The following is a 12,171-nucleotide window of genomic DNA, read 5'->3' on the forward strand; positions in this document are numbered from 1 at the left end:
GTTGTAACGTAATATACAATTCCCTGGAATTTTTTTTGAAAATTTTCGTTGGTAGGGGAGACCGGGGCAAGTTGGAGACGTTAAGCTTCAAGTGCGGTTTTTTAATCGATTGTAAGCGAATTTCAAAATCTGTTGGTATTTTTCAAAAGTATGAGATGTTAGCTATTAAAAAAAAAATTGACATTGAATTCGATCATTCACAAACTATGTAATTTCCATTTTTCCGAAATTCTGCAAATTCGTCATCTTGCCCCGACCACGGGGCAAGATGACGAACCTATCGGGGCAAGTTGACGAATATTAGATTTTGGTTTAATGGGCCTAAAAAAATACTTTTTTCGTCAAAATATACTTCAGTTTATTCAAATCCATAAAAGATATGAAAATACAAATACGCATAGTTTATGTAGTTTAGCTTAGATATACAATTAACACTGGTCGCAAACGAACTGAGCTGCTCCTTCGACATTAGAACATGCCAACATTGAATCGTGAATAAATTTATTCATTTATTTATTTATCAATTTATTCAATGAGCTGCACAATCGTATGTAGCCTAAATATCAATTAACTAAACAACATGCAAAGATCTCGATAAGGACGATCCGTCAACTTGCCCCCACCATCTTGCCCCATTTGCCACTATTTGCAAAAAAAGAACCCCACAAAAAGTACATTGGTGAAAATTCGGAGATTCTATGATCTCTAGGATCTATATGCGTATAGAAATAAAGTATTAATTCACAAGTCCGATCTTGCTTATCTGTAGTTGTGTACAACTATTTTCTTGAGCTCCAGATATTACTTCGCACACGTCTGAAACCACAATGCCTCCGTAAAAAAGCCGGATGACCTTGCCACGCTAGCTATATCGCAAATATTATTGCGTAGAAGAGTGTTTAACACTTTTTGATAACTTACCCGGCGCTATCTGTCAAAATATTCTAAAAACAATCAATTCGTCATCTTGCCCCAGCCTCCAACTTGCCCCGGTCTCCCCTACCACGAAAAGTTTATAGCTGCGTCTCGTGCGAAACCGCAGTGACGATTTTCGAGCGACCGAACCGCTTGTTCAGAAATACGAAAGAACATTCAATACCGCTGATGAACTCGTGGCGATTCTCCGACAATGGGGATATTTCATTTGCACGAAATTCATATCGATAATTCCGTGAGATAGAATGAATATACGAAATATATATACGTATACGTATCGTTATCACCCAGACAAAGGCATTCCCTCAGTAGTTCGTAAATTTTCCAATTAATTTACGAATTTCTACGATTTAATTCAAGCGTAGGTATCAAGCTCGCAGCAATAACTTATAAATTTCCGAGACTTTGACCGTAACGACGAAGTACGCGGATTATATTAAATTCATGAATGAAATAAAAACTTTGGCTAACATTAATAAGAATTGCGGAGTTTCCCCGGCTCACGCGGCGAGGTAATCGATATCACCTCTTACATAGACTTGGCCCGCGTGCCCCGCAGCTTCAAACCCTCTCAAGTATTATACGAGGCGATTTTTTGTTTTTTTTTAAATAAGGTATTACGAGCGAGAATATTTTTTGCAGGAAGTAAAACTTGATCGTTCGATATTTTCTGAATCGACGCACATCTGAAACCGTACCGATCGATTGATATGAGCTGATAAGAATCTGAATTTGGAAACCGGTCAAGAAAGACAGTCGAATCGAAAATTTGGCATTTTCAGAAGGCTGCAGGGCGCTTTCTATTCTCTTCTGCCTTTAGAATTTCAAAGGATAAAAAAAAATGGACATTTCTCAAATCTCATCGGCTAATTAATTGATTTTCGAAGACCTCAATTGCGACCTTATGTTTCCGGAATCCACGTATCAGGAAATACGATTAAAATAGTAGCGCTCGAGACTGAAAAGTAAGGTCAACAAATATTTACACCACGTCAGGACGGACGGTTGTAAGATGAGGGAAGAAGAAAGAAGGAAGAAAGCTATAGAAAAAAAGGAAGGAAGGAGAGGAGATGGAAGGCCCCAGAGTCTCGCCTGTGGGTGTGGGGGGGGGGAGCCAACCACCTAACAAATGACGATGAACGGATGAACGAACGAACCAACAAACTGAACCACGGCTTGTTGCGTGCAATGCGTGTGAATACCCCTCAGGTGTTCTCTCCACAAACTTCCCTCAGCTTACGCGGTTTCGAATACCCGCGCGTTCGATGGATCCTAAAGAGGGTTTACCGAAGTGAAAAACATTGCTAATAACGCAATCGAGCCCTACTTCAAATCTGGCGTCCTCGCTTCGACTATATTCGCTTGCAATATAATCGAGTTGCGAAAAAAATTAGACTGGTATCCAAAAAGGGTTGAATTTCAGGACCCGAAATGAAAGAAAATTGTTTCGTCGAATCGAGGAATAAATACAACACTATCGTCTCCCCATGCACAGCATATAGGCGTAGAAGTTTTGTCTGATGCAGGCAGCTTCATCGAAGCAAAAATAGACACGAATATGGATTATAGATGAAATCGTGGACACCACCTGCTCATTGTCAGCTAATTCCAAGACTGATTTCACCCTCGATGATATTAGATTTTCTCTATTCGACGACGGCTTTGAAGATTATCCCTCCGGATGAGGTTGCGGTGGCGAGAAACGAATTAATTGTATAAGCTGGCCAAAACCGGTGCGTCTACACTAATGCAATAAGAGAGAGGGCGATGAAACGAAGTACGAAAGCTGCAGGATCTTTGCCGGTGCATGATCAGGACATAGAATCCCACGAATGCGTGTGAATAGCCGTCAGGTATTCCCACGGTTCGTTAGTCGCGGTAGGCGCGGGGGACCCGTGTTTCGTGATTCCGTCCTCTGCATTGAAAACGAGACGTTGGAATTGCGTCGCGTTGATTGGTACGAAAGAAAAAAACAAAGCTGCACAAATAGCGACACAGTACAGAGGGTGAGGAGAAAATATTCATTCCACGAATACTATAGTCGTAATTATTTTCAAAAATATTACGCTCTTTTATTCCAGTGCACGTACGCACGTACCTATGCAAGGCCACGTTGAAAGATGATACTTAAAATCATCGAGAATTCGAGATAAAAATAGTTGAAAATTTACTCTCTTAGTTAAGGATAAACTAACGAGGAGAATCCGAAATGCCAGCTTTGGGGAAAAGCCGAAAAAAGTTGAAAAGTATAAGAAAGAGAAAGCGTGATGAAGCTTATGGCGTTGATTTATCGAACGGCGTATTATCATTTCATAAATGATAGCCTCTGAATCAAATGTTACAAGATTGAAAGCAATGAAAACGCGATCGTGCCGCACCCGGAAAGGTAAGTATATGAATAACAGCAGCGATCAACGTCGAACATACATTAAATGTAACTACACGATACCGATGAGATAAGATCAAAGATTTGGTTGATGAAATACGGCACATGATTAGATTTTGAATGGCTTCTAATTTACAATCGACACTCGTCTTGGATTCGGTTTATCTGGTTGTCATCTGACTCGAATTGCGGTGAACGACGACGTTTATATCCTCGCTCGCTATAATTATATCCTCATCATTCAAATTCGATGAACAGTATATCAACAACGATTGATCAATCCTGCGATTCACGCATGACTCAGCGTCAATCGCTGAAAAGACTTCGACTTTTCATTACGCACGTATTGTCATACATTTTTTTTGCAGTACCACATTATAGATTTCATCGTCGAACCGATAGCACTCGACGAAACGATAGAGATTAGCCAAATTTTATGTGGGACGTATTTTTTTTTTATTTCTTTCTCTCTATAATTTCAGAGAAAATTCGTTATGGATACTCGAACGATACTCGGCTGTCTCTCCAGGGACAGGATCAAATTCGTATAAATATAAATGAACGTAAAATCTGCAGATCGTTAGCAGGGTGTTGATTCAACGAATAATCAAACTTCAATTTTGACAAAAACACCTCGGTACAATATTCGTTCATTTACCTACTGTTCTATGACGCAAGAAATTAGCATAAGTCAGGTTCTGAACGACGATTCGATTCGAATTTATTTATGGATCGGATAAACGGTACGGTGACAGGTATCGCAGTTAGATCCGATCAGAGCAGAGATGATGTGTTAATATAAGAGTCACGAAAAATCACGTGAAAGGGATCAATCAAATATTGACTACGGACGACGACGACGCTTTCGTGAGAATGTTCTGTACTGAACCGATATAAAAACTACAGATAACACGCGCGCTTCGTACTGAAATTGCTCTCCATTTGTCCCCCGCGTGTTTATTCTTGATTTCACCTTGTCTACGTCGAGTATTTGAACATTTTTTCTTCAATCAAGCGCGTCAACGATCATCATTGCGCCACACGATACGAGGAACAGCACGTTTTAGGTTCCGAGTTGGCATGAGGACATTTCCAATTCCGGATGGAAGAGAGCACGTTTTAGATTGAGACTGACAATGAGAAAGAGCACGTGACGGTCTGACTCGAAGACGAGCACGTTTGGGATTTACAGAAAAATCAGCACAATTCAAATAGACTTTGACAAGATCAACTGTTTGGTGTAAATATGCATAACATGATCAGATCAAGTTTTTGTGCCGAATGAGATGAATTTTCAATCAATCCATCGATAGTTTAATTCTTCGATCTGTGTGAAAAGTGCTGGTCTTTGAGTCAACCTGAACATGGGCATTTTTCAACTCCGATCCGAGACGTGTTCTTTCTCAGTCGAAATCTGAACCGAGCTGTTCAGAATATGAATTGTGAATCAGGCAAAACTTTGAGTTTACGATTACCGAAAAGAAATCTGCAAATCGACTCATCGGAATCATTTTTTAAATTAGATGAGAAAAATTTCCCTGCGCGATGACGTTCTCGAGTTCAACGATCGATACTCATTGGTGCAACCTGGGCGAGTTTAATTACATACTGGATTAGAAGAGGAAGAAGAACTACTCATAATTCAATTAAGAACGAATTGTACAGCCCGCGCCGGATCGTCTAGGAAACTAGTAGTAGATCTTGTGGGGCGCGTAGTGTGATTGTTTTTCTTGAGTAACACGTGCCACTCGACGAAAGAGTTGTGAATGGTTAGTCTCGGTTGAAATAACCCAGCTAAGGTCAAATCGAACCGGAAGTAATCGGCCAATCTTGGATATCCAAATAGACACGAGCAAGGCTCCGGCGCAACGAATTCGCTGGTTTATTTTGGCACGTATTAAAGCGAGCCGTCTTCGTTTCCAGCTATTTCTCAGCCTACAGAGATACTCAATACCGGAGTTTGGCTCAGACGTCATCGTTGCTTTTTCTTGAGACTGTAAAGTCTTAAAGATTTAGCGGACGAACATCTGATCGTCAGCTGAAAACAATAGCTGGGTGTCGGCTTTACACATCGAGAGATTATCCCCGATGACAATACACACTCGGTTTTGGTAGTGCGTTGCGCCTAGGGGTCACTATTCGCACGCAGCTACGCGACTACATATTTGGAGGAAAACAAAGATAGAAAAACGAATTGACAGTTTCAGCGCGCCTCGTGGGGACAACTTTTAAACCAGTTATTGACATTTACAATGTCACGCGAGGGTGGTTCTACAGGTGCTGAAATAATGATTTAAAAAACCCGAAGATTTGGAATAATGAATTTCTCTTCACTGTTTGAGCTCGAGGTGCGAGGTGAATTTCGTTGGGTAAACACCGGGCAAGGGAAAAATGATTCCCGGGAGCATAGGTGGATAACGAGAAGAAAAGTGAAAGGTAAAAGGGAGAAACTACTCACTGTTGTCCGGTGATTCGCCCTCCAGGTATTCGACCGAGATATTTTTGCCATCGAAGAAGGGCTTGACCGTCTCGCAGGCAGTCCTTGTCGTTCGCGAACGCACATCACCGAAACACGAACACAATAAAACGATCACTAGAAATCCACCAGCACGTGAAGCACGCATTTTATTATCCCGCGATATTAATTGTTGTTGTTACACTGATGAAAATAAACAACCTCCGCCTACGTTCGACTCATTCGCACATTGGCGATTATTGTCCGGCAATTCGGAAATCTTCACTCGTTCGTTGGAATCCAGATACAATACCTCGAAACGAATGTGTAAATCTAATAAACGAATCAGCGGATCCGCTAAAATCGACTCATCTAGAGTGGTCGCTGCCAACGTGCCGCACGACGCGCGCTCCACGGATGGTCGAATGTAACTGAACGCTCACTCAATTTTGAATCCGTTCACCCCCGAGTACACCGACCTTCGTCCTTCGCCGACGCAGACGTGTCTGCCCGACCGGCTGAACGAAAACGGGGCGCATGTGTCGCCATCTTTTCAACAAAACGAACATCCCGCCCGACAAACAACGAACGAGACCGAGGATCCGACACTGTCCGACCACTGTCCGACCATACCATGGACCACATCCACTGGCCCAACCAGCCTGGCCTGATTCTATTGACTAAAAATTTCAGTCAACGCTGATTCTAATGATTCTACCGTTGATCTCTTCAGATCCGTAATGACAACCCGTGGGCATAAGTATAACTTCGGGCATGCTTTGGGCATAACGTGGAGAAATCTGGGGACGCAGAACGCGAAATTACCCGGCAAGTTGAATTTAAATAAGACCCACCTTACCCCATATGTATTACGTATATCGTCTCAAAAACTCAATTGTCCTGGAATGCAACGGAAAATTCGTTATTAAAACCCGAGCTCGTTTCTTGATACTTTTTGCAGTAGAAGAACAATTCAGATTCAGTTATTAACTAATTGAAATTATTCTACTCGAGCAAAATTCACAAAGATCCAATACAAGCGACTCATCAGAGCCTGTATTTAAGGTTTACAAATATATTGATCACCGCACCCTTTTCTCCCCTAGTTCACGTATATGCGAATTGTTTCACGCTCTATGATGTTTTACTATGGCGCATATGAAAATAGAGTAGAATTGCATATGTTTTGGTAAGACAAATCTGCAGTCATTTTTGCTCTGCGATTGAAGTACATAGTCTTATAATTATGGCTGCAACCATCATTGAAGAATTGATTTTTCAGGAATTTGATTAACATTTTCTGAATATTTTCGTCTTGTGGTCAAGAAAAACTCACAAGAAAAGAATAGATGAATTTGTCAATGAAAGCGCAATTTCTCGATATGAACCAAGTCATAATATGAGGTTTGTAGTATTGAATTTGCCTCAATCACTAAACTACTATTCAATCGGTGAGTTTAAAATACAAGAGACGGGATAAATGAATATCTTTTATTTTTTCCTTAAAATTATTCTATAAAAAGGCACAATGCGGCAGTACAAATTGAATCATGAAACTAGACTTTTACAAATGAAGAATTAGTATTGCTATTCTTAGTTAAATTACTGTATCCAACACTTGAGTGAACTGATATTTGTAAGAATTTGTCAACTATAAATATTTTGTGGTGACAAATGCTGCTTGGAAGATACTATACTATAAAAATCGTCGGATTTGAACAAGTTACTGTAACTCACCATGGGTAACGGTGTTCGTACGGGATGAGAAATGAAAATGTGACGCTAAGAGCCAGTGAAATCTGGAAAGACTCGACTCTTGCAACTAAACGAAGGTTATTGTTGTCCTGGCTTGGTTCACTTGCCAAACGTTAAGTGCTTCATATTCTTCAATACACTCGTTGACTTGATCTGGTTTAAATCCTCTGTTTATGCACCGTTCCAGTATATCAGAAACTTTCACAATGGTAGTATCTCTAGCCTGGTCTCTAATCAGATAATAGATACTGTCCATCGGATCTTCGGGTCTGTTGGACCGTTCGTCAATATGATTGATAGAATCTTTAGACATCTCAACCAAACGAATCGCCTCTGATATGTCGTCTTTCTCAACTGTGTTTGATAGCCGCAGCCGGGCCAACGCAGTCGACAGCCGTAATACAGCCAGTAGATTACGGGCAGACGTGAAAGTCATGTCACGGCTGTTCCGCGCTTCCTTTCGCATTTCTACGTAAGAACCTGTAGAATAGGATTCCATTGATAAATATTAGGGCTACAAGGATCACTTTCAATGGTTGATTAGAAATACGATCAGTCCGTAACAATGTTTTAATCGAATTTAGGAACTGATACAAGTTAAAAATATTAAATTGCAGAAAACAGAACCAAAAAATAGATAGGAGCATGAGGTATCGGTAACAAATACAAACTGTACTCACTGACGACAAAATCCGTGAGATCCTCAGTTATTATCGGCTCTTTTCTTTTACAAAGTTTAATATACTTCCTCATTAACTTCATATCGAGTGTTCGCACCTCGGTCGGTGGTTGCGTGGAATGTTGGTGAACGTAGGTGATGTGCTTTGCCAATCTGCACACAATTATTACTCATATGTTTACCCAAATGAACCATTGAGACATTCTATATACGTTATCATTAGAATCACAATTTACCTCATGAAAAATTGTGGCAAGTAAAATTTGGAGCACTAACCGTAACATTAAAGATCATAGAATTTGAATCATCTTTACTTACCTAAGGTCATTGGCTAGATCAGCCCGATCTTGAATCAACCACAACAGATCAAATCTCGACAATAATGCAGCTGGCAGCTGAATATTCTGTTCAATAGTTCTTTTTGGATTATATCGACCATAGGCAGGGTTGGCAGCAGCTAGAATGGAGACTCGTGCATTCAGAGTCGTCATTATTCCTGCCTTTGCTATAGAAATAGTCTGCTGTTCCATAACCTCATGAATAGCAGTTCTGTCTGAATCTGCCATCTTATCGAATTCGTCTATGCAACAGACACCTTGATCCGCCAGAACCAGAGCTCCGCCTTCTAGGATCATTTCACCCGTTAAAGGATCTTTCATCACAGCTGCTGTTAATCCAACACCAGAAGACCCACGCCCAGTGGTATATTGAGATCTGGGTGCCAAACGATTTATGTATGACAACAACTGTGACTTGGCTACTCCGGGATCACCCATCAGACAGATATTGATGTTACCTGGATACATTACGCAATCATTAGTAATGAAACTTGAATTGTTTTTCAAAATTTGATAGTTCAAGAGCAGTATCCGTATACTTCAAAATTCAATGATAATCAATAGAAAGAGCTTAAATATGCTTTTTATACCTCGGATTTTCATGCCATCAGGTCGTTTGTCTACACCACCTACAAGCAGTAGTAATAAAGCTTTTTTGATATCCTCATGGCCATAAATTTCTGGTGCTAAAGAAGAAGCTAATTTGCTGTAAAAATCATCTTCTGTTAATTGTGCCAATTCATCTTCCGTGACTTCTCGAGAAGCATCATCTGTATCACCTTGATCGAGTCCAATGATTTTCTGAAATTTAAATTATCACCAGGTTAAATCTACTGGTGAAAATGCTTGAATGGCCAAACTTATTGATCAGAGAAGCTAATGGTAATTTCAATATCATGAAATAACAGATGTTTGTTGGATGAGAAGCTGTCAAACTCAACCAATCATTGAATATAATTATGATATTTGTTTGAGTTAGTCAAGAATCTTACATGGGCTTCCAAGAAGGTTTCCGTGAGTAAGCCGGAAGTTAGTTGCTTGAACCCCGATCTTAATAACGGTAAGAACACTCCGGTAACAATCACATGATCTCCAGGTTGACATTGCCTGGTTGTTTCACCACGACAAAAAATCGTCAATGACCTAGGAATATGACCAACTGGTACTTGGTCACTCTGCAATATAATGTTCAGTAATACAGTCATGGTTACACCAGATACAACACATCACTTCAAGTAATGGCTTCCAAAAGTTTGAAAAATTTGGTAGATAAAACTCACATCTTCCTGGATTTTGACCTCTTGAAACTTGACGAATTTTGATCCTCTTGTTTGCAGAGATAATCTACCTCCAAACTTATTGATTTGGCAATCGTCACTAGGGCAGAGTTGCAGAGGCATGAAAGACATGGATGCTACCTGCAGACATTAAGAATTATTCATAAAATGGGACGATCTGATATACATTGTATAGTCTAGCCAATGTCATCAACTTTTTATACCGGTTGGTAAGTTTCCGCTCCACATTGGTCACAAGTATAAGTTGCAACACACATCATGGGTTTTACTTCTGTAGATCTAGTTACGATGCCCCTAATAGTAACTAACTTCCCGATGTGGATTGCCTTTATGTCTCTAACTGGTAAGACTTTGGTTGCTGCAAAATCTCTGAAGTAAACTTCACTGAAAATCGGATACATCAGATAATTTCAAACAATGCCTGTAGAGACATGACAAAATTTGTAGCAACTCAACCCTAGGTGAATTGTTAAAGAGTCTGTCATAGCAAGGGTTTGTAATTCAAAGTTTTATTTCGATCAAATTATTTTTTTTTCATATACCTTTAATTGCATGGCTAAATAATGAAAGAACAATCACACTTGAATCCATCGACTAATTCAAAATTTCACATGGTTCCCAATATCCACTGGTTTCTTATACTTTGAATTTTTAGCTATACAGCGTGTAACATCATTGCATTAAAATACTCACAATCGCCGCATGAGTTCTGGAGGATGAGAATTCTTAGGCTCTTCACCATCTAAAACATTTCTATGGCGTTGTTCCATAAGTAAGCGATGTTCAATGTAGACATCTAATGCATCTTTGGGAGGTACTGGTCTGGTTTTGAAGTTGGGCAATATTTCTTGTAAGATCTAGAAAATAATGTTGAACAATTTCCTACAGGATACTGTATAATGTTTCCGTTTCTCCATAAGTTTTTCTTTCCCACCACTGCACAAATACTAACATCGAATTCGAAGTCTACTCTAGATAAGTATGTCATAGCCTACCTAACAACCAATATAAGTTGCTTTACCTCGGATATTATGGTAGTGTAGCGTCGTGTATTCTGCTGTATAGCGTGGGCCAATTCATCATCTAATTCAGCGATGTCATCTAAGTCGACGGTGAATGCTACTTGTTCCCGATGAGCAATGTTAGTAAGTTGTGCTCGATATTTAAAAATTTTATTCCCCGTCTTATCATCCATTTTTGAATATTCAGTGAAGAACATCTTCAGTTGTTCTAAAAGAGATACAACATTTATTAGTGATCATTCATACCATCACTAGAGATAGGGTTTAAAGATTCAAATTTGGATTAGGCTGAATGACCATTTTGGGGTTACAGAATGATAAATTCAGCGTCACATTAGTCGTCGATTAATAAAAATACGTACCTTTGTCTTTAGTATAGTCTCTGTCGATTTTGGGAGGCATTTTAAGTTGGGTATTGAAAACTAGTAAATTACTTTACAAGAATCTGCGACAATCGCGATGCTTTGGTTGGACCTTATTTGAAGTATAATTGGAAATTTGGTGTTATTGTAGAGGCTGGCTCAGTGGACTGGCTTCAGCGATGGTTTTTCCCGCGAAATTGTATCGGTAATGTCAGTGACTATGGAATGAACACAGACTGCCGGGTCCGGGTCCTACTTAGAGCATATATTACATGGAGGGAGCATAGTGGCAGAAAAGTGTAGCAAGCAAGTAAGACAGAGAGCGATAGCTTTCGATCATCCCCATCTCTTTCTAACACGATAGTAGCGTAACGCAACTGTGGAGGGCCCTGAGCATGGTGAAAATTTTTCTAAAAATTATATAAATGTATTTTGTAGCATTTAGTATATGCAGGAAGGTGATTCAGGAGTGGTAATCAGAAAATACTTGAATAACAATTTTGTATTTACTGATGCCTGTGTACAATCATTCGAGAATACACTTTACGTATCCGATCTATCGACTCTTGACGTCCTTTCTCTTCATGATTTATTCGTATATGCAAATACGTTTGAACAATGAGCTTTATGAGTTGAAATCTATGATCGCTAAGCGGATTTTGGTCGAAAATATGATTTGTTTCAAGCAGATGATGCGGTACCGACCGTATAATGACTGTGCTGAGCTTGTTGAAAATATTTTTCTGGGGTGCATACATAGCTCGGAATCGATTTTCTGATAAACAGCAGATGGCCACAACATCAGGAGAAGCCGTAATCAAACCGCCCCGGGTTTTTCTATTCAGTAACTTAGAACTACTATTATCCGATGTCAGCAGAAAGGGGCAGATAAAGCACTTTAATTTTTTGATAACAGTTCTAACAACAAATCCAGCAATAT

General features: G+C 39.7%; 2 protein-coding genes across 2 annotated transcripts in view; both read right to left on the minus strand.

Moving 5' to 3' along the window:
* Positions 1 to 6,285, minus strand: part of LOC112695039 (division abnormally delayed protein) — a 124,020-nt gene extending 117,735 nt beyond the window's left edge. Inside the window, exon 1 of the mRNA XM_048648732.1 lies at positions 5,781 to 6,285. Coding sequence (XP_048504689.1) covers positions 5,781 to 5,946 — 166 coding nt within the window. The 5' untranslated portion in view covers positions 5,947 to 6,285. The remainder of the gene's footprint in view (positions 1 to 5,780) is intronic.
* Positions 6,286 to 7,254: 969 nt separating this feature from the next.
* LOC105692788 (DNA replication licensing factor Mcm7) lies at positions 7,255 to 11,447 on the minus strand. The gene is made up of 10 exons (XM_012412233.4): positions 11,232 to 11,447; positions 10,869 to 11,077; positions 10,541 to 10,704; positions 10,051 to 10,231; positions 9,830 to 9,967; positions 9,542 to 9,724; positions 9,140 to 9,350; positions 8,530 to 9,007; positions 8,213 to 8,364; positions 7,255 to 8,012 (listed from the first exon to the last, which is right to left on the minus strand). Exons 1-10 carry the CDS (start codon positions 11,269 to 11,271, stop codon positions 7,600 to 7,602), a joined length of 2,169 nt encoding a protein of 722 aa, XP_012267656.2. The 5' UTR covers positions 11,272 to 11,447; the 3' UTR covers positions 7,255 to 7,599.
* Positions 11,448 to 12,171: the final 724 nt, after the last annotated feature.

This window comes from Athalia rosae, chromosome 1 (genome assembly GCF_917208135.1).
Source record: "Athalia rosae chromosome 1, iyAthRosa1.1, whole genome shotgun sequence".
NCBI classification, from domain to species: domain Eukaryota; kingdom Metazoa; phylum Arthropoda; class Insecta; order Hymenoptera; family Athaliidae; genus Athalia; species Athalia rosae.